Source organism: Lampetra planeri, chromosome 1 (assembly GCF_965212315.1).
Source record: "Lampetra planeri chromosome 1, kcLamPlan1.2.h2, whole genome shotgun sequence".
In the NCBI taxonomy this organism is placed as follows: Eukaryota; Metazoa; Chordata; class Hyperoartia; order Petromyzontiformes; family Petromyzontidae; genus Lampetra; species Lampetra planeri.
The window spans coordinates 10,184,562-10,207,116 of record NC_136107.1 but is presented as its reverse complement, the minus strand read 5'-3'; the positions used below and the strand labels follow the sequence as shown (position 1 = coordinate 10,207,116).

At 42.3% G+C, this 22,555-nt stretch overlaps 1 protein-coding gene across 4 annotated transcripts in view; it reads left to right on the top strand.

The window, feature by feature from the left end:
* Nucleotides 1-398: 398 nt before the first annotated feature.
* LOC144717502 (F-box/LRR-repeat protein 20-like) overlaps nucleotides 399-22,555 on the top strand; it is a 35,227-nt gene continuing 13,070 nt past the window's right edge. For 2 of the 4 annotated variants that reach the window (XM_078592901.1, XM_078592892.1), the window contains exons 1-5: nucleotides 610-851; nucleotides 2,982-3,046; nucleotides 12,878-12,932; nucleotides 15,297-15,371; nucleotides 21,591-21,685. In XM_078592901.1, the coding sequence (XP_078449027.1) occupies nucleotides 741-851; nucleotides 2,982-3,046; nucleotides 12,878-12,932; nucleotides 15,297-15,371; nucleotides 21,591-21,685 (401 nt within the window). In that variant the 5' untranslated portion in view covers nucleotides 610-740. Of the gene's footprint in view, nucleotides 537-567; nucleotides 852-2,981; nucleotides 3,047-12,877; nucleotides 12,933-15,296; nucleotides 15,372-21,590; nucleotides 21,686-22,555 lie in introns of those variants that run through there. The other 2 variants (XM_078592885.1, XM_078592909.1) reach the window with 2 other exon arrangements.

Genomic DNA, 22,555 nt, shown 5'->3' with positions numbered 1-22,555 from the left:
TTAATAGATCTCGAGAAGCACACTACGACCAGCCTATCGATCGCGAGCGTAAGAATCGACGCGCCCGGGTGACACGACTCAAGTTTAAATGCCCATTCACGAAAGGTGGGGGGAGGGAGGGAGGAGTGGGGGGGGGTGATCCATAGCCCAGAGCCCCGCCCCCGCCGCCCTCCGTTACGGATATTGCCGAGCGATTCCGAACCTCGTCCGTCCAATCAGAACGCGCGCGTGCGGGCGCCCGTCGCCGACTCCTCCCCGCCTTCACATTTGGTAGCGCGCATTGGCACGCGCTAACCAACACCCCCCCCACCGGACCAGCCGGATGCCCGCTCGCGTGGGCCAATGGGAGGAGCGCATCTGCGCTAGGGATTCCAATGGCGGGGCGCGTCGGCCTTGGCCGAAGCTGACGACGACGGCGGCAACAACAACAACGACGACTACGAGGAGGAGGAGAGAACGATAACGAGAGGAGGAGGATAATCATCATCGCTTACCCTCACGATAACGACGACAACAACAACAACGACGACGAGGAGGTGTAATAGCGAATGTCATGAGAGACGACCACCACCACCACCACTCCCCTCACTGTCTCCCCCGCCTTATTCAGCCACAACAACAGCAGCGGTGACGACGACGACGATGATAATAACACCGACTGTTGTTGGTGGTGGTGGTGTTGGTGTGCGATTGTGTGCGTTGTGCGTGAGGAGGCGGTGTTTGGCGACTGCCGGGCCCGCATGTGCGTGAGCGTCCTGTGCGCGCTGAGCGGGCGGCTTCGGCCCCGTGGTGGGGACGAGGGCCCGGCCTGCGGGATGGCCTGCAACGGCGTGGCACGGAGCAGGTTCGAGGTGAGCCGATACGAGGAGGACGTCGGTGTTAGCGGATGGATTTTGGAGAGACTGGTGGAGTTGGTGGGGACAATGGTTGGGGAGGGGGTGGGTGGATTTGGTGCGATGGTGGACTTTGTAGGCGGAGTTGTGGTGGATGGGGATGTGGGAGGCGGTGGGATTTGTATTGATTTGTGCTGTCGGTTGTGTAATTGTTGATTGGACCGCCGTGGGGTTACGTGAGATTTGTCAAAGTGGTTGGTGCGAGGGTTTTTTTGGGGATGATGTTGGTGATGCTCGTGTGACTTGGTGGTGGTTGAGGGGATTGGTGGGGTCGGTCGAAACGGTGGAGGTGGTGGGGGACAGCGACTTTCGTTGGGTTGGGTCGCACTCGCATCTCGCAGAGAAACTTATTCATGCTGCCCCCCCCCCCACCAGCAAGACCATCACCATCTTCACAGCCCCTGTCAGCATAATCATCACTGTTTAGTATATGCTGCTGTTTTTGTTTCTGCCACGGCTGTAGTTGCCGTCGGCACAACTACCACATTCTTTAAGTAGTACGATTACTGTCACTACCTGGACTACCACATTTTTTGTACATTGCTGCTGTTACAGTTACCCCACCCCCATACATTCGTAATTACCGCTGTTTATATCATCATCACAACCATCAGCAGCATTGGCACGACTCTTACCTCTATGATCAAAACTACCAACACCATCTTCAACTCTTTAATCACTACTGTTATTAATGCAGTTGATATAACTGCCACTACCACCAATGTCACAATATACAATCATAAACACCTCCATTCTAGCACAGACGTAGATGCACAACCATAAATAGACATGTCTGCAACCGCACAAACATGCATTACATTTCTCACGAACGTACATGTTCTAATTTCCCAAGCCAATCACCACCAATTCCACTCTGTTTCTGTCCACTGCTTAGCCCGCGATGCTTTTCAGTTATTTCATCTGCCCTGTCTTTGTTCTTGTGACTGGTGTATCACAGTGCCTCCATGCATCCTTATCTATGAGGCACAGTCAGCTGATGGTGTAGGACCCCTTTTGACTCTTTCTCCCTCATAATTTGAACATTGAAGTGACATTGGCAGTCGTCTGTCTTGAAATTATAAACAAAAAGCTATTGTGTGCATTGCATTTAGAGGTAAATAAGTTACTAGTGCCTACGTTTGTTGGGAAAGAGTTTCTCCTTCATCTTAGAGTAGCTGCAAATAGTATCTTGTTGGTTTTATTTCAAGGCGGTGTTCACATGCAGGCTGTGTCGCTGGGTAGGTGTCGGTGTGGCCTGGAGTTTCTAACTGGTTATTTCTTTGGGTCTACATCAGTGTAGTAGGGTTCAAACTCGACATTCCTCGGCCATTTTACTTTTTTCATCGTCCCCCCAACATTACAGGCATGGGTGGGACATTGTGTGCCAGTGCAAAGATTTCGTAACCAAATTAAAATCCCACTGGTTGCAGTAATAACCACTAGAAACAAACACTTTGCAATTCTAAACATTGTATTCATCTCGGTGGAATAACAATGTAATCCTGTCGTATAACAAACATGGACTTGACTGGCATTGATTTTGCTTTAAAATCTGGAATTTTGCTGCACTCAGTAGATATAAGCCTTATTGTAAGATTACTTTCCCAAACGTAATGTTTGTTATTTTTTTCACAAGCCTTAAAAGTATTTTGTCATGTGTATACATATCCACTAGACGGTGTTTATTTAGGCACATCCGCCCATGTTGATACTTTGTTAATACTCTGTTATTAAATGGAAATTCAAGTTCAACAAAATTACAGTTACTTAAGGACCAAGGCTACTTTCGTATGCTCAAATCTTTTTCTGTAGTGGTTAAATGTTTTTGCGCTAACTGGTATACATGGTTGCACCCTCTCAGTCTTTGGGTCCCCTCCAATTATGGGAAATTGTAGAGATTTTAGCTTTGAGCATACGAAAGTAGATTTTATCCTGTATAATAGTTTATTTTGGTTGGGTGTTTTGGCATTTTGGGTTACCAAAACGATTTAAGCAACAGGTTATATTTTGTATACTGTACATGCATGTTGTTGACTCAACCAATCAGACTTGAGATTTGTATGTACTTGTGTTTATGTTTGTAAGCAGATGTTTTCAAATGGTGGTGATGAAGCCGCTATTAACAGAAAGCTTCCTAAGGAGCTGCTGCTGAGGTAAGCTTGGTGACATGCACTGTAGCTTATTTTTCTTACAAAAAAAACATAATCGGACCCTCCTGAATAGAGTTTGAGATCATTGAGGCTTTCCTAGCTAATCAAATGTTATTCGTAATCATAAAAACGCATTTGCACTGTCAGTTTCGCATCAGGTAGTAAAGTATTGTATTGAACAATAAAGAGCAAATGGGGAGTTATTCTATCCTAGAATACATAATTTCCAAAAAATCTGCAACAATATAGGAAGAAGAAAAAGGTGAACTTGTGCCGATTCAACCGGTGTGCCAGTACTTGATTGTTCATGAAATAACCAAGTCTACCCACGTACCAATATCAATAATACATTCATACATTGTTACTGCACTCTTTAATCATTTATATTGAACTGAAAATTAGATTCCGCCCTCGATTTAACGGGTTCGAATTGGTCAAGACCTCAGTCTAATAGGCAGGCTGTATATACTTCTACAGTAGTGCAGTCTATTATATCCTATGCAATTAACAGGTATATATTTTATGAATTATGTAGTATGAGAAACATGACTTAATACAGTACTCCATTACAAATGAATTAAATCGCATATACAGTTCAGTATCAAATTAACTTTAAAATGTTTGATTGCAAATATAAAAAAACATGAATTGCTTCTCTGCTTACCATGCATGTTCGAGCTAATTATTGGAAACACTACCATTTTGCATCGTTACACTTCAGTACAAAGTGTAGAAAATGGTTTCGAGGTTTTAATGTTTGGACTTAATGCACCACATCTGTGAAATGCATTGCACATTTTGGATATTTGCATGTGAAACACACATCCATTAGAAGCTAAACATATCATGTGACTGGCCCATTGGCATGTTATTAATGCCAAGCTTGCAGAGCTTTCATTCAGATGTGGGCTGTGATGTGTCCAGCCCACGTTAGCAATATAACATGGAATTTTTCCCATGCTGTGACAGCAAGCGCGCTGGTTTGTGTTGTAGCCAATAATTCTGTTCTCTAAAAAATTTAACATTGATCGCTCTTGAGCTTTGCACTGTCTGCTATCTGCTGGAATATTACAAATAGCTTTTTGTTGTTAGACAACTAAATATATTAAAGTATTAATCCATGATAGTATGGTAAGTGTATATTTTTGTGGTTAGATATTCTATGGAAAATAATTGTGGATCATAGGGAAATATATTAGCTTAAGGTAATGTAGAATTTACAACACACCTGTATTTTTACCAAGAACAATACATCTTGGGTTTTGTTTTAATATACGAAAGCAAATTAACGCTGTATAGCCCAGCTCATCAAGTCTGTGCTGAGTTTATGGATGAAAAAGACTTGCACGCACCCACCTTACAAAACTGCACCTGTTTCTGCTCCTAGTTGTCACATTTCCAGTTTTTGCAGGGATATAAAAGCTCATAGATTTAACATTCACAAAATGCAAGCATAATTAATTGTATGTGTGGCAGTCCAATTGTATTGGTGTATTGCTGTAATTGTAACATATAGACAGGTCAACCATGGCATGGGTATGATGATGGCTGGGGTTGGCCAAAGTTTAGAGGCGTGAACTGGCAAATTCTGTTTTCTCCCTCAGGAGCAGATGTTCAGAGACCACCTCCCTCGCTGTTTGTCCTTGAGTGCCTGTTTTTATCATTGACACCCAGTGGGGGTTGGGACTGTTTTGCGTGGCAAATATGAAGACCTGGGGTGTACACACAGGGTCAGCAGTTTGACTAATATGTGCACTGTGTCCTCATGGTTATCGGCAAGTGAGATTGAAATGCAGTTCTGGTGTTGCCTTTAGTTAATCTCATATTGCTGGGTGCTCTTAGAAGAGTTGCTGTAAGACCATGTCATCTATCATCTATATATATAAAATCGCAAATCTGTCTGTCTGTCTGTGTGTGTGTCTGTGTGTCGCCGGACCATACGCAGTTTCATTGGACGGCGGTTGCCCCTGGCAACGGGTAGCGACGCATTCGCTGCCGGGTGGACGCCATTTTTAATTCCCGTTAAAAATATGCGCACGCATTTGTGGTATAAACTCGATATACCCAGCGTTGCCCGGGGGGAAAATACATTTAAAATCTTATGAAAACTTTCAAACATTACATACCAATGAAAAAACAACTGTGTAATTACTTTTAAAGCCGACGCGCCAAGAATCGATTCTCTGAATCGCGCAAAGGAATCGAAGGTTGTAGATTCCTTTAGATTCGGACGATTCCCGTTTACTATAAGTTGCTTAAAGTCGATGTAAACTGCTACGAACGGTAAATATCCGGCGTTGACCGGGGCAAAAATGTAATTAAAAACTCATGAAAAAATAAAAAAATAAAATAACAATGAAAATGAAACTCTATCATTCAAAATGTAAACCCCCAACATGCCAGGAATCGATTCTTTGAATCGCACAAAGGACTAATCGAAGGTTGTAAATTACTTCAGGATCGCGCTTCCTGTTTAATATAAGTTGCTTATAGAGTTGATATAAACTGCTACGAATGGGAAATATCCGGCGTTGACTGGGGCAAAAATATAATGGTGAGGGCGGTTGTGAGTGGCGATTGTGAGTGGTGATTAGTGAGTGGTGAGGGGAGGTTGAGTGGTGAGGGTGAGTGGTGAGTGGTGAGTGTTGAGGGTGAGTGGTGAGGGTGTGATTGGTGAGGATGAGTCGTGAGGGAGAGTGGTGAGGGAGAGTGGTGAGGGTGAATGGTGAGGGTGAGTGGTGAGGGTGAGTGTTGAGGGTGAGTGGTGATTGGTGAGCGTGTCATTGGTGAGGATGAGTGGTGAGGGAGAGTGGTGAGGGTGAGTGGTGAGTGTTGAGGGTGAGTGGTGAGTGGTGAGGGTGTGATTGGTGAGGATGAGTGGTGAGGGAGAGTGGTGAGGGTGTGATTGGTGAGGATGAGTGGTGAGGGTGAATGGTGAGGGTGAGTGGTGAGGGTGAGTGTTGAGGGTGAGTGGTGATTGGTGAGGGTGTGATTGGTGAGGATGAGTGGTGAGGGAGAGTGGTGAGGGAGAGTGGTGAGGGAGAGTGGTGAGGGAGAGTGGTGAGGGTGAATGGTGAGGGTGAGTGGTGAGGGTGAGTGTTGAGGGTGAGTGGTGAGTGGTGATTGGTGAGGATGAGTGGTGAGGGAGAGTGGTGAGGGTGTGATTGGTGAGGATGAGTGGTGAGGGTGAATGGTGAGGGTGAGTGGTGAGGGTGAGTGTTGAGGGTGAGTGGTGATTGGTGAGGGTGTGATTGGTGAGGATGAGTGGTGAGGGAGAGTGGTGAGGGAGAGTGGTGAGGGAGAGTGGTGAGGGAGAGTGGTGAGGGAGAGTGGTGAGGGTGAGTGGTGAGTGGTGAGGGTGTGTATACATGTAAGGTTATTAAGAAATATATTTTTCACCCGGGCAACGCCGGGTACATATGCTAGTGAAAATATATAAATATGCTAAATTTGTTATATATTAGGCCTGCTGTTTAAAACATGAGTGCTTTCCTGACAGTACTAGACCATATGGTTTTGATGTTAAATGGTTTACTGTTCATTAGTTTGATGCCATACATTATCCTCTTAGTCCATAAGGTATTCTCTCCTGAAAAGATCGTGGCATCAGAAGATTACTATGTAGCATACAAGTAAAGGGAAAAGATGAAAGCAGTGAATTATATAAAATATCGAGTATATATGGACATAGCTGAGACTTTTGATTTCCCAAGAAGGCTCAGTACCCGTGTTAAAAACATGTTTTATTGCATGTGTTCCACTGGCTTAAAAAATCCGTGTTTAATCTCCATAAATAGACATTTTAAAGTAGACTTTTTCACTGATGGTGTTTTGATTCAAAAGTTAACTTTGTGCCGTAAACTAAACTCTATGCAGTATGAGAAGTTTATGTTTAAATGTGTAATCCTTTATGAGGTATTTGATACTGTTTACTGCTTAGCCATAATTTGTGCTTGAAACTTGTTCCACTTTGGAAGTCATAAGTGGCCTTTTACTATATGGGCAGTCCTCGGGTTAGGAACCTAATTTGTTCCTGAGACCTGTTCAAAAGTCAAAGGTTAATAAGTTGGAACAATAATGTACTTATTTAAATGCCCATATGGTCGGTGCTATGAAATGTATTACGGTTCAACAAAAAGGGAAGCATTGTTAAATTCATAATTAAGAATAAATATTGTAGATTTGCATGTAACACTAAAAAATACTGCATAGTAAATGCAACATGAAATAAAGTAACAAATAGAAAATGAAAAGTTGTATTTTCACTTATCTTGAGTCCTGATGTTAGCTTGTAGTCAGAAGGGGGGTACTTGTACTTTGTGATGTTTAAAATTATTTCTGCTTGTAGAGGATGCGAGTGGCTTGTGAACTGGAATATACCTGTTGCATATTTCAAGGCAATTATCTGAACTGGTTTTACAGTCAAACAAGATTAAGGTTCAGACCATAGTCTATTGGGACAGCCTCAGTCACACTCGCTTTGGAGCTCTCCCATCAGCTAAAATGTGACGAAACTGGTCTAACCTGAAATACAAATGCTGTTACATCCTCAACTTCTAGTACATCTGGTTTTTATGGATTTGAAATTGTCTTGCCATTGACATAACACGCAACATAAAATGGATTTCTCTTGGAAAAGTGTATTATTTTAAATGTTATTCTCAAGCTAAATTAGCACTCATGTTTCTCATAAACATTGACCTATATAGGATATATATCCCATTTTGTCAGCCGGAAGAGGCTTCTATTGAATTTAATTTTCACTTCAGTCATTAATGCTTGGCTCGTTACCAATTAACGAATGTCTTAATTATTGCAATAGAGCAATACATGCATATTAGCTGCTGCTTCTGTCCAGAAGTAATTTTAACCGGCATTTCATGTGATGGGCCTTTATCGAGCCCAGCAGGTGGGTTGGCTCAAGCTTGTGGATTATGTCAGTAAGTTCTGGAAGGCAGCCTTTATAGTTTGACTAGCGGTAAGTACCCGCCGTTGCTCGGGCAAAAAAGGAAGATACACACATGGACTTACACACAGACATTGGTCCAGACACATAGACACACATCAACCTAGACGCACACACACATATATGGTTAAATCCAGGAAAGGATCGTTAGCAGGCCAGCCTAAATGTTTCTAACTGGCGAAGATGTTCCATTAGGGGGGTGCACGTTTCGCAAGCGTAGAGAAGGGAGGGAATTACCGTGGCCGAGAAGACCTGGAGCTTCATGCGGAGCGAAAGACCAGGTAGCTTCCACACAGCGTAACGCAGCCGATGAAAAGATAATGGCGCTCGATTGATTTGGAGTGAGGCCTCTGCTGTTAAACTGGAGCCGGTCATGAGCATACTGGCCAGGTATGGGAATCTCGGCAATCTCTCCACAACTACCGCATCACCAATTGTGAGTTGTGAGGGTGGATTGTTCGATGATACAAAATACCCAGGCAGGTGCTTAGTTTTGGTGGGGCTGATGGTAAGGCCCCACCTCTTAGTGGCAAGCTCCAGGTTCAGCCGCAGTGAGCAGCAATCACCAGAGCATCGGCATACATAACATGGTTGAGCAATAGGGAGGCATCCCTTGACCGCACCCAGGCATCGATCAGTCTCCCATTGTATCTGTACCATATGGTAATTCCTCGGGAACAGCCATTGAAGGCTTCACGAACTACGTAGTCAAAATATATGTTAAATAATGTGGAGCCAGAGGACATCCCTGTCACGTCCTAAGGTGTAGAGGGAATGGCTCTGACTGACGGCCATGTAGTTTGAAGCGGGGCCGCTCACCATCATGAAGGTCCTTAAGGATCGTGAGCAAAGTTTGAGGGACTCCGAAAGCATGAAGAACAAGCCAGAGGCCAGGCCTACTGATAGTATCATAGGCCTTGAGCAGGTCAATAAAGCACATACAACAACAACAACCGCCATTCGCCACTAAGTGGCGGTGACGTCACCACGAACACGTTATCCAGGGAAGGTCCCTGGATAACGTGTTCTGCATCTATCAACCTTCTCAGGACATGCGTGGGAATAGGGATTTGTTAGTAACTGTCGGCTTAAGAGGGCCCAGTCTTGTAGTCAGCTGTGTGTGCACTAATATTTTTTGTCCTGAAAATGTGGTAGTAAGTCATGTTAACCTAAATCATTTAGGATAGTGGGTGTGTGAACTTTATTAAAAAGGATTGCTGAAGCTGTTCATTTATCCTGTAGTGAGTCCAACTGAGTCGCAGACGTTGTACCTTTAGAGGCAACACATTTATTTGTAACACCGTAACACGAAGGGGTAACTGCCCCTTCACCAGATACAGCCTAGCGTGGTGACCACCCAGCTAACTACTCTATACAGGGGAGTTACTGCTACGAAGGGTCGGGTCCGCGACCACGTGTTTGCCTCGAAGACGTAGAGCTTCCAGCTTGCGATGTAGGCTTCAGCTGGTGGACGTAGAGCTTCAGCTTGTAGAATGCAGCAACCCCAGTCCCCCTCAGGGACCCACCTTATATCCCCCTCCGCCCTTGGCCCCGCCTGCCTTCTGGAACCTTCTAGCTCCCTCTCGAGAGCTCTCCCTGGATAATCACCTCCTAGTCCCCCCACCTGGGGGGCTCTCTATGGACACTCAAGATCACGTGTCTGCAGGGTCAACCAGAGTGCCGTGGCCCGGGGCAATCCTGCCCTTGGGTTGATATTCTCACACTCCCACCACACGCTATGCGTGGTGCCCGCGCTATCCAGCGCTCACCAAGCCCCGCTAGGGATGGTACTACACCCGCCCACAGGGTGTATGCGATGACAGTGCATCGCGTGCCCTGGCCCTCTCACGCCGGCACCATGCAGTGACATCCCTGATGTCACTACAATCCTATTCGCACTTTTTGTGAGTGTGTTGCATTCTATTTTCATTGACATATTTACTGCTTCAAGTGTATAATCATCCTATTGCTTAATAAGATCATATTAAGCTAAAAATGTTATTTACTGCTGTAAAAACTCATTAGTTAAGACCGTGACACTTTTCTCTACAGTACTCTGCATTAAATTAACTTGTCTCTTTTTGGCCACTGTTAAGGTATACTTATACAGCAACTATTAATACAATTAACCATCGTGTTTCCGAAATATTATTAAATAGATCGCTGAGAGCTGAGCATTTTTTCTCTCTCTTAACCAAACATCCCACTTACAATGTATCACTTTTTGCACGAGTGTGCATGTCTTGTCCAAGGTGCTTCTTTATACTATACCTAAATCAATTTGCTAGCATACTAAGGCTTACGTGTGACTGCAGGAGTGTGCAGGTGATCAGCTGTGCTTCTCCACACACGTTGCAAACTATTAACGAAAACTGTAATGAGTATACAGGGTTATCTATTTATTTATAAATGACTAGCCTTTTGCCCGTCCAAGGACGGGTGTATTGCAGTAAATCTGAAACTTGCAAGCGAAAAGCAGACCGCGACGTAAAATTCGTTGCATGAATGCGTGTGCAATTTGTAAGGGCGCGGTGACACAGACCTATTTTATTTTAAGGTTATAAATCCCTTGTTCATCATGACGTCCTTTTTACTTTGATGTCTCAGTAGCGTTACGGAGATCGCGTGACGTGAGGTGACGTGAGCCTTTGTAGTGAGGGTTGTGAGTTCACGCTGAGGAGGGGGGATGAGGCGCCTCGGCCCCCCATGTCGAGTGACGTCAGCCGCTAATTATTTTGAATGGGGGGAGGGGTGTGTCCATTTGGAGGACGTCACTTGCTCATGAATATTAGGGGGGCTGGTCAATGTGGAGTGACGTCACGAGCGTTAAGTACATACATTCCTGGGTGATTATAGTAGGTATTAGGGAGAAATTATAAAGCAAATGTTATATTTCGATGCCTATGCATAGCGATAGTATGTTTTCTGCTTGTTGCAGAGGTTCACAATTCGCCTGGTTAATACTGCGGGTGTATTAAACGTGAATCATAAAAATACGCACCATCTGCTTCATAGTGGACCTGACGATGTCATTCAGAAGAGTTGGCCATTGCGTGCTGTGTCATGGTCCAAATTTTGCCAATTACTGAATTAAAAAGCATATCAATCATCGTCTGCTATTTGAAAAACTTGGCGGGAGCCTCCTAAAAATAGTAATGGGATTCAGTGAGGCTTTCCTGAGTTAACAAGCCTACTAAGTAAAATAATAATCGACTGTTGAGAAGGGGTCATTCAAAATCATTGGGGTCCTGCTGTGTAATAGCATAATTCCAGTCAGTCATAGTTTAGATGAATAGCATCTGATTGTAGTCCACTGAATGAAGATTCACTTTCCAAGAAAAAAATGTAATTTGGAAAGACTGTAATATATTTACCAAAGGAGTTTTGAAAATGTTCATTGTGATTGTGTGATGATGCTATTTTTATGGCAATCAATATTTATCACTAATTTACACATTATTAGGATAACTGTGGTAGTATCGTCATTTTCACTGCAATCATCACTCACAGAATCTTAATTTGTACTCTTTAATTGAGGTAATTTTGTTGGCTGCTTCATGATGCTATTCTGCTATGCATGTCCATATACATAACTATGGGTTGTTCGGGGGTGCCTGCGGCGCCCCCTCACAACCATTTACGACCTTCGGCCAGGAAAGTAACAAAAACATTTGCACGCGAACGACGTATTTACGCAAGCACCCGATGCTCCGTTTTGAAGTAAAAAAATGAAACATCTTTGAATTGTATTATGTTTTGAATTAGATACTTTTATTTCTTCATTAAAAGCTTATATAATTTTATATCTGGAAGACTTCATTGAAAACGACATTTCGTGTGAATTTTCTCTCGTCGTTAAGTAGATGGCCTTGCTGGGGGTTCGGTTCGATGCGGACTTTCACCTGTTTGGGATTGCGGGATCGAGATAAGGCGACATAGAGCTGGCCGTGCGAGAAAACCGCCATCTGCAGATCTATTTCAACGTAATCGAACGTCTGTCCCTGCGCCTCCGTCGTTCATGCAGGGAACGCGTAGGTTTGCAGCGCTCCCTGCATGAAAACGACGGAAAGTGCAGCGTTCATCACAATTAAAGTTGTGCGCTTATATAAGAGTATTTAGCCCAGAACAATGTCCCTTTGTAATATTTCTATTTATGATGGATTGAGCCACTGGTATGGTACAACTTCCTTAAAGAGATATGCAGCACCTTCAGAGGAAGCTGTTGTTTATACATGTATCATTTAACTTGCACATTTAGACCATGGCACCATATTTTGTTGTGTTTTAATATAACCGGATAGTAGCAGGATTTTAGTTGTCGGATTCTTGCAAATATTGTCACAGCTAGATGCCTCTGTTGTAATATATTTCGAAATTAATAAATGTGTGCTCTGAGCAGAATATTCGACTAGAACAATAGCTCAATCTTGACAGAATTAACGATTTGATAACCAGTCAAGTGTACTGAGATGAACACTTAATGCAAGTTTATTTGTGGTTCTGGTAACTCCCACCTTCTTTCTTACATTTTTAGCACTTAAATTGTTCTGGTAAGTGAGAGGACTTAAATTCCCACTATAGAGTTGTGCACTCTGATAGGCATCACCTTGAACATTGGGCTTATTGGTGATTTTAATTGAGATATTTAAGTTTTAGAAAAGTAATGAAAAAAAGCACAGGAAAATATTTCCTACCTGGTGGTTGTATGTTATAAATAACAGATTCCCTATGTTATCCGTGTGTCCTAAATGAGTAAATGAGCCACGTGGGAGCCTCCGGACTACAAACTAGAGTGTAACTTTACTGTGCTGTTGCTTTGTGCAGAATGTTCCCTAACCTCTCGCATGCATCTGTTTTTATTTCCCAAGGATATTCTCCTTCCTGGATGTTGTTACCTTGTGCCGCTGTGCGCAGGTGTCCAGAGTAAGTTCCCAGTCTTCAACTTTAACACTCTCACATATTCATCATTTGTCAAAATGATGGCTGTAATTGATCACATCCTAGCATTAATTGCTGCATAATAATGATTTAATTCATACAGTGTACTTTATTAGCCATTACCTGATACTGGAATATCAAAGTGTGACTTGTTCTGCTCACATGCCATGTGAGGAATGGCCGAGGGCAGATCGTTAGGAGCCAAGGCATCGTTTTTTTGTTTGTGCACGCGATGTGAATAAAGCTGAACTGTCGAACAGTGAACTTCAAGGGAGAATTTATCTTAAACATTATTGCATTTTTAATTTGGGAGCTTTCGTGACTGCAGGAATTATTCTTTGGTTCTTTTCGGTTAAGTCACGTCTAAAAATAAAATAATAAATCAAAATAAAACAACACATTACGACGTTTCGATTGCAACACAAGCAATCATCAGGCATAAAAGAAATAGCAACAAAAATCTTAACTAGAAAACTATAGACCGACATACAAGCAGACAGACATCACAACGGCACACATAGAGAGGAGTATACAGGCACACGAAAATTAAATAACCTAGTAAAATATTGAAATGTGATGTAATACAACACAGAGAGTCGGTTAACACACAATTAACGCATGGCCTGGTTGACTACGTGTTTCAAAATTTGCTAAGTTAGAATTTTAAGTGTGAGCAACAAATATCTAACTAGAAAACTATATACAGACATACAAGCAGACAGACATCACAACGGCACACAGAGAGAGGACACAAATCGGCACAAAGAGATGGTCGTTTCTGTGACGGTCCCTTAAATATAGAGAGGAGGGGGAGGGGACGGGGGGAGGGAGAGGGCGGGGAGATCAATGGGTGCACGCCAACGTACTCCTATTGTAAGTGAGATGATAGACGCGGCACGGGAGGCAAACCTGAAAATTAGGACAAACGCGGCACGGGAGGCAAGCCTGAAAATTAGGAGACAAGCACACGAAAATTAAATAACCTAGTAAATTATCGAAATGTGATGTAATACCGACTTTCTGTGTTGTATTACATCACATTTCGATAATTTACTAGGTTATTTAATTTTCGTGTGCTTGTCTCCTAATTTTCAGGCTTGCCTCCCGTGCCGCGTTTGTCCTAATTTTCAGGTTTGCCTCCCGTGCCGCGTCTATCATCTCACTTACAATAGGAGTACGTTGGCGTGCACCCATTGATCTCCCCGCCCTCTCCCTCCCCCCGTCCCCTCCCCCTCCTCTCTATATTTAAGGGACCGTCACAGAAACGACCATCTCTTTGTGCCGATTTGTGTCCTCTCTCTGTGTGCCGTTGTGATGTCTGTCTGCTTGTATGTCTGTATATAGTTTTCTAGTTAGATATTTGTTGCTCACACTTAAAATTCTAACTTAGCAAATTTTGAAACACGTAGTCAACCAGGCCATGCGTTAATTGTGTGTTAACCGACTCTCTGTGTTGTATTACATCACATTTCAATATTTTACTAGGTTATTTAATTTTCGTGTGCCTGTATACTCCTCTCTATGTGTGCCGTTGTGATGTCTGTCTGCTTGTATGTCGGTCTATAGTTTTCTAGTTAGATTTCTGTTGCTATTTCTTTTATGCCTGATGATGATTGCTTGTGTTGCAATCGAAACGTCGTAATGTGTTGTTTTATTTTTATTTATTATTTTATTTTTAGACGTGACTTAACCGAAAAGAACCAAAGAATTATTGCATTTCTTTTAAGCCCTTATTGAGTTGTCATGTTGTTTCATTTCGGTCGGTATAAATACTTAACTGACTCCTAATTTAAATTTTTATTTAAAGCTTTCGTGATTGCAGGGATTCATATTCTTGGTTCTTTCGGTAAAGTCACGTAGAAGGGAAATAATAAAATAATATTAATATAAAACAATAAAAATTCTCACAACGTTTCGACTGCAACGCAAGCAATCATCATCAGGTGTGAAATCCACAGAAAGAAAATTGTCTTTCTGTGGATTTCACACCTGATGATGATTGCTCCCTTCGACATGACTTTACCGAAAGAACCCAGAATATGACTCCTAATTTGCCATTTTAGCACGATTTAACAAAGAAACATTTTCTAAAAATCCACGTGATTTTTTTTTTTGCTGTCATTTCTTCTCTGTTAGTGTGTTTTGTCACTGAATACGGATGTATTTGCCTTGGCACTTAAAATGTACATGCTGTGATCGCCAAGTCACAATAAAATGTAATTTGAAGCTCCCTGTTGAGTTTTGACTTGAGTAGAATAGTACCATACTCATGTACAGTGCCAGTTATGGCTGTATTTGTTTTGCTCATTGTCAATTAATGTGACCACATCTCTGCACTGAACCCTATAGGCATGGAATGTGCTGGCCCTTGATGGAAGCAACTGGCAGAAGATCGATCTCTTCAACTTCCAAAGGGACATTGAGGTAAGAGTTATCAAACTTAACATTACAAGTAATTTCATCATTGTCGGCGATCGTTATAGTTGTAACAGTAATCCTATAACATTAGGGCACATCGTCTTACTGTCTTCTACTGTTAATTATAAAATTAGTTAAACTTTTATGCTCTTTGTATGCACAGTTAATTAAGTCATGTTTCCCTTCACTGGCTGAGTAGATCTTTGGCAGAAGTAAGCTAAAAAGAAATTAAAAGTCAAAGTAATATTCTCCTCTTGAGCATTGAAGTGGTCCGCGTTTCCTGTGTATACCCCTCAGCCAATGGTGAAACTTCCACATTCGTATGGCGGGGACAATTCTATCCATAGGACAACCACTGTTTAATTCCCCACAAAGTCTTACACATTTGATTAACCTCAGAGGGATGATGAACTCCCAACCAGGATTTTATACGCAACCTCTGATTGCAAGCCGCTCTTACTATTGAGCCGCCTAGCCAGATCAAAACAAAATAATCTTAGGTGTGCATTCTGTTTGATCTAACCTGTAAAAGGCATTTGCATTTTTTTTGTCTGTCTGTGTGTGGCCACAACTTGCAAAGGATTTGGCTTGCAAACCGTGGGGTTTACGATAACAAAAAAGTTGCCAGGTACCACGTGATAATCCCCGTGGTGAGCCAACGCTATTCCGATTTCGCATCCGTCAACTTGAAAGTACTTGAATGGCCAATTTAGTACATTTATTTATTTCCTTACGCCGCTGAGCGCGCGCCAAAGTATGCATCTGCGCATGCGCGACAAAGCCGTGCTTGTCCCCAGCCATGCACACGCGTTCGGTGGGGGGAGGGGGGAATTCTCATTTGCGTTAAAAATGTGAAAAAAATACACACAAAGCACAGGTTTATTATTCAAAAGTGTTATGTCCTCTTCTACCCCCCCGCCCACCCCAATGTGTGCACTTACTACTATAGGGTCGGGAGATACTTATATAGCGCTTAGATACTGTTATTGTAGAGCAGGCGGTGGGATGGTGGGGGGGGTAGCGGCCCAGCCCCAGCCTGCCAAGGTGCCACCTCGGCTGGCTGGGCAATCTCGGCGAGGCCACGGCCTCTGCATGGGACTAAGCCTCACCACGTTACTGTTAAGTACTATATTGTTGGTTCTTTCGCTAAAGTCACGTAGATATAAAAATAATAGTAATACTTGCAGTTAAGCAATATAAAAATAGTAAAATAACATAAGAATAATAAAACACAAATAAACCACGAATGCAGACTGTTGCCTGCTTTTTTATCGGAGCGAGTGTACTGCCAGTCTATAATGTAGACTGCAGCCTGGTTATTAAGCTGGGTGAGTGTACTGGCAGTCTATAATGTACACTGTGGCCTGCTTCTTAACCTCGAGTGTACTGGCAGTCTATAATATAGCCTGTAGCCTGGTTCTTAACCTCGGTGCGCATACTGCCAGTCTATAATGTACACTAGCCTGGTTTTTAAGCTCTTTAAGCATATTGACAGTCTGTAATGTGGATTGTAGCAATGGTTATTAAACTGAGTGAGCATACTGGCAGTCTATAATGTATACTGTCGCCCCGTACTTAACCTGAATGAGCGTACTGACTGTCTATAATGTAGACTGTAGCCTGCTTATTACGTTTGGTGAGTGTACTGGCAGTCTATAGTGTAGACTGCGGCAATGCTTATTTAGCTGCGTGAGTGTACTGCCAGTCTATCATGTAGACTAGCCTGGTTTTTCAGCTGGTGAGCGTATTCGCAGTTTATGATTGTAGACTGTACCAATGGTTATTAAACTGAGTGAGCGTTTAATAACCATTATAGACTGTCAGTACACTCACCGAGGTTAAGAACCAGGCTACAGTCTACATTATAGACTGCCAGTATACTCATCCAGCTTAATAACCGTTGCTACAGTCTACATTATAGACTGCCAGTACACTCACCAAACTTAATAACCAGCCTACAGTCCACAGTGTTTTTTATTAATTTTATTTTATTTTTATTTATTCACTTTATTCCTATTATTTTTCTATCTACGTGACTTTACCGAAAAAAACAAATAATATGATTTCTTGCAGTCACGCAAATTTTTATTCAAGAATTTAGTACTGATGTAATTACCAGAGGTGGGACAAAGTCATTGTTATGCAAGTCCAAGTCGAGTCGCAAGTCATCAAATTCATGACTCGAGTCTGACTCGAGTCCAAGTCACATGACTCGAGTCCACATCTCATAGGTGGGACAAAGTCATTGTTATGCAAGTCCAAGTCGAGTCGCAAGTCATCAAATTCATGACTCGAGTCTGACTCGAGTCCAAGTCACATGACTCGAGTCCACACCTCTGGTAATTACAGTTTGATACCTGCTGGCATGGAAGTGGAATCATGGGTACGGGCACGGTTAAGTAACAACCAATCAGAGTAGGAGGTGTATCTGCGGCTAAGGTAAAAGGTGGGGTTAGCCGAGAAACTCCGGGAACCTGCTTGAAGGTTCCACGAGAGGACGTGGCCGGAGGCGGGGCCTAGCCACGCCTGGGGGGATATAAGGGGGAGTGGACGCGGGGCTCTGGGTTCGTGTGGGGTCTTGGGTCCTGGCTGTGTCGCTGCTCGCCGATATCTCTCTCCGTCGTCCGGCCACGTGGAAGATCTCCTGCGGGGTTTCCATCGCCGTCATCGTCACGCCGGCCAGCCAGCGGCATAGCCGAATGAGGGCGATGGGACCACGCCGAGTGATGGGCTGTGTGTAGCCAGTAGAGACGTTAATACCTAGTGTTGTACTCGGTGTGAGAATGAACAAGTATTGGCCTGTGTTGTGCCCAGTGTATGTAATAAAGAAGTACCCTCTACACGACATATCGCGGAAGTCGCTCATGATACTATTATACAGTTAGTATAGCTACTACTACCGCCACTACACTGCTATAGAGTTAGTATAGCTACTACTACAGCCAGTTCACACTCCTATACAGTCAGTAAATACTACTACAGCCAGTAGATATTACTATAGAGTCAGTAGATACTAATATAGAGTCGGTAGATAGTACCGTAGAGTCGGTCGATACTACTATAGAGTCAGTATATAATAGTACAGTCAGTAGATACCGCTATAGTCAGTATATACTGCTGCAGAGTCGGTAGATACGACTATATAGAGTCAGTAGACACTGATAATTGTTTTTTTACCCTTTTATCTGGCAACAAAACTGACACCTTTTTTACAAGGAGTCATGTTTGCATAGACCACAATACCTGCAGTCGTAATGCAAAAAAAATAACTGATAAAAGGCGCACAACTGAAAGACAATGCACCATCAGAGTATGAGAGCTCGGGGTAAGCATTTACACCATTGGAACCTCATTTGCCAGTAGAAAAATATGATAATTGGTTTTTTACCCTTTTATCTGGCAACAAAACTGGCACCTTTTTTACAAGGAGTCATGTTTGCATAGGCCACAATACCTGCAGTCGTAATGCAAAAAAAACTACTGTTGGGTCAACAGATACTACTATACAGTCAATAGATACTACTGTAGAGCCAGATACTACAATACAGTCACTAGACACTACTCACTCTGTTGCATGTAGGGTGTGTAGGTATATATGCCTGGGGGGGGTAAAAATATTTTTGTAGGGGGCACAGGTCGACAATTTTCCGACACCTTTTTGATCAACTATTTACCGAACACTTTCTATTACTTTTTCATTCAGGACTTCTTCAAGCCTCTAAAAATGTTTTTTTATGGACAAATGGACAGACAAACGGAATGCCAGCCTTTCACAATAGCTTAGTACTTGTGTATTTATTTATGTTATGTTTTTAAGAGAAGTTTTGAAATATCTTTTTCCTCCGAGCAACGCCGGTTACTTCCTGCGAGTTCCTAATCCAGTAGCAGTTTTAATATAAGCTATAGGATCCTCTTCTGGAGTGGTTTATAGACGCTTATAATTAATGCTTGTTTAATAACATCTAAATATAGGAGTTCTGTGATGGGAATGACAGGTGTACTCATTACCTGAAACGCAGTGATTTTCACAGTTACAGACTTTGGGGGTACATGTCTTGTCGTCATCAGTAACATAAGATATATTTTTTTCCCTGTCGAGATGGAATTAAGGACGACATGACTGGGTTTATGAATCTTCCTAGGAATGGCTCCCACAATCCCCTGGGGATGAAATGCATTTAACCTTTTATTACTCCTCTCCAGCGTAAGTGATTTTTTTCGCTCGACCCTTAATAGCGATTTAAGGTAGTTCATGTCATGTTCAGTACTAGACATTTTTAGTTTTTCTCTTAATAGTGTGTTGAGCCATTGTGATACTATTGCATAAAATATCCTTTACTTTTATTTTTAATTTATAGAGCTGGTAAACAGGTATTCCTTTTCTTATCGTGCTTTTGGTGTGACATGCTGGCATTTCATCAGCGATGTGTGAGGCTGGGTTTAACATTCACACTGAGTGCCAGCTGCTTCAAGCTGTTAGGCACACGTCGTGTTTTAACTTTTGTAGGCACTGTATGTAATGTATGTAATCCACAAATGTAAAGCATTTTACACTTAGAATTGTTTAATATTTGAGTGGATTGTGATATCAATATTATACAACGAATCTTTAAATATGTAGATGCAGAAGACATCATGTTAGATTATCAGAAAGATCTTGTCACGATAACATGCCTAAAAAGTGTTAACAGTTTAATAGTGCACGTTCACAAATGTATAGTTATACTTACGTTTTCTACTGACTTGGCTAAAAAGCATCTAATATAAATTGCTGAGGTATACCAAACTGAGAAGATATATAAGTAATTCTTTAAACTCTATTAAACTGGGAAGATGGTTACATATAATAACAATTTAATTTGTTAACATTTCAGTGTGCTAAATGTGTTAAATAGATATGTTTTTTCCATAGGAACTGCGTTGGCTGTGAGCAGCAGTGCTGTCTGATACACATTTTGTGGCAGCTCTGGAAACGGTTTCCTCACCGTGTGATATTTGTTGTAAAACCATACAGCATGCATTTAAAAAATGAAATAACTTGAATGCTTCATTTTTTCACAACTTTATACCGCATGGTTTAATACATTTTGTAATAGACTCTGTTTCCTCGAGATCAGTAACATACCTGTCAACCCATAAGGTTTTACCCATTTTCTTGTACAGGGAAATTGAGTTTTCAGGTCTATACAGCGGACAGCCGTTTCAATACGGGTACATTTTTTTTGTCTATTTGTTTGTGTTTCTCCCTTTTGATGGGACTTTGTAGGATGAACGATGAGATTTATAAGGGCACGAGGTGACCAGTAAGGTCTTTAATAAGGTAGGCACGGATAAGGGGTTTACAGGTGGAAATCTGAATGTATATTCCAACATTCTTTGTTGTACAAGTTGCTTTGCTTTGTTGATTCCCATGTGATTTGTGCATCTTGTTTGTAATTAAAGTAGGGTGTGTAGTTAAATGCTGTTGGCTGCTCCTGCTTTTTGCATGCACGGCTTATTGGGGGAGTTGGGCATGTGAAGGGTTAAGGTGGAGGACTGACTACCCCCAGTAGTACAGCTTCCAGGGGAACTGAGGAGTTCAGAAAATTGGGTTAATAGTTTGTTCCTGTAGGTGTGATTACGCTCTTGATAATGGTCCGGTATATCCTGTACAGTTGGTTAATGCAATGTGGTGCTTGTAGTGGTTATTTGTAATGCATATTTACATGTATATCAACTGTATATAGGCAATGTGGTATCCTGCTGTATGCTTTGATGTGGTTGATAAACCATGTTACTCATGCTGTCTTACAAAAAAAAACATGTTTATTTCTTCCTCTTGTGCACTCCTATACTCTTCAAGTTTAAATGACCAGATTGAGCTTGCAGGCATTGCAAAAGCAAGCATTTGCCAAGCCATTTTCAAGCTGGGGCATGGTTGCTGACCAACCTGATTATTCTGCAATTGTCAAAATGAAAACGAAAAAGAAAATGTTTGTATTGTGTGTTATTTTCTTTCGAGGTGATGCTCGTAGACAGTGATGAGGATTTTCCCTGGAGGAGAGGCTGTTAAGTTTGTGAGCGGCGTACACCCTGGTTTTCGTCTGTGCCATGTGTGTTTTGTGCGTGTGTAGTGTTGGCCACACACCCCCTCGTGTACCATGCCGTCCTTCTTAGGTGCTGGCTAACAGCACTTGCCCCAACAGTCATATGGAGGGATCTTTGTCTTTATTGTACATGTGACAGGGTCGCGTGGTCGAGAATATTTCCAAGAGGTGCGGCGGTTTTCTCAGGCAGCTGAGCTTACGAGGGTGCTTAGGCGTCGGGGACAGTGCTCTTCGGTAAGCATCCTCTACGACCGTGCATCATTCACTTGCAGCACCGAACCACTTGGAGAATGGAGCCAATTAGTTAACCTTTGCCCTCAAATAGCCTCATCCAGTTATCTGGAACCATATAAAGCATGTTGAAGGTAAGAATCAGGATGATTAGGGATGAAAATGTCAAACAATCTAGAATATGCAGAACTGTAAAATAATTTGCCAAGAATGAGGAAAGAATTTGTAGAAAAGAACACAATTGAAGATGGGTATATGACAGCAGAGAAATGTTGGAGATGGGTCAATTTCAAACAGTAGATCTCACAGAGCAAGGTGAATCTATAACATGTGAAAGCAAATATATGCAAATATAGCAAAAAATCATATTTCCTAAAGAATCCCAAAAAATCAGACAAGGAGAATGTTCCACGTCTGAAAAAATAACCACCCTAACACAACCACCTCGCTCACCGAGCTCGAGGTTTTTGCTTTGCGATCTGCCATTAACATGCTAATCTCTCACATTAACAAAGCCACCTCGGGCGCCCGCTGTGGAGGCTGCTCAACGTTCTTACATTATGATAATTTTTACTGGGCAGCCCTTTGATTGGTGTGAAAACCCATCACCGTCGCGGTCGCTGCCCACCACTTACATTAACATTAGCTGCTGACATTTGGGCTACGCCCATTTCAAACCTTTATAAACAGTTGACCTTTAGAAGCTAACCCCCTCTTCCTGATGACGAACGCTTGTGTTGCGATCGAAACGTCGTAGTTTTTCGTTATTTGTTTGTTATTTTCTTTGAACCTATCTACGTGACTTTGTGACAAATAATATTAATATAACCACTATCCTTCATATGAATAAATAAAAAACTCCCAGACCAGATG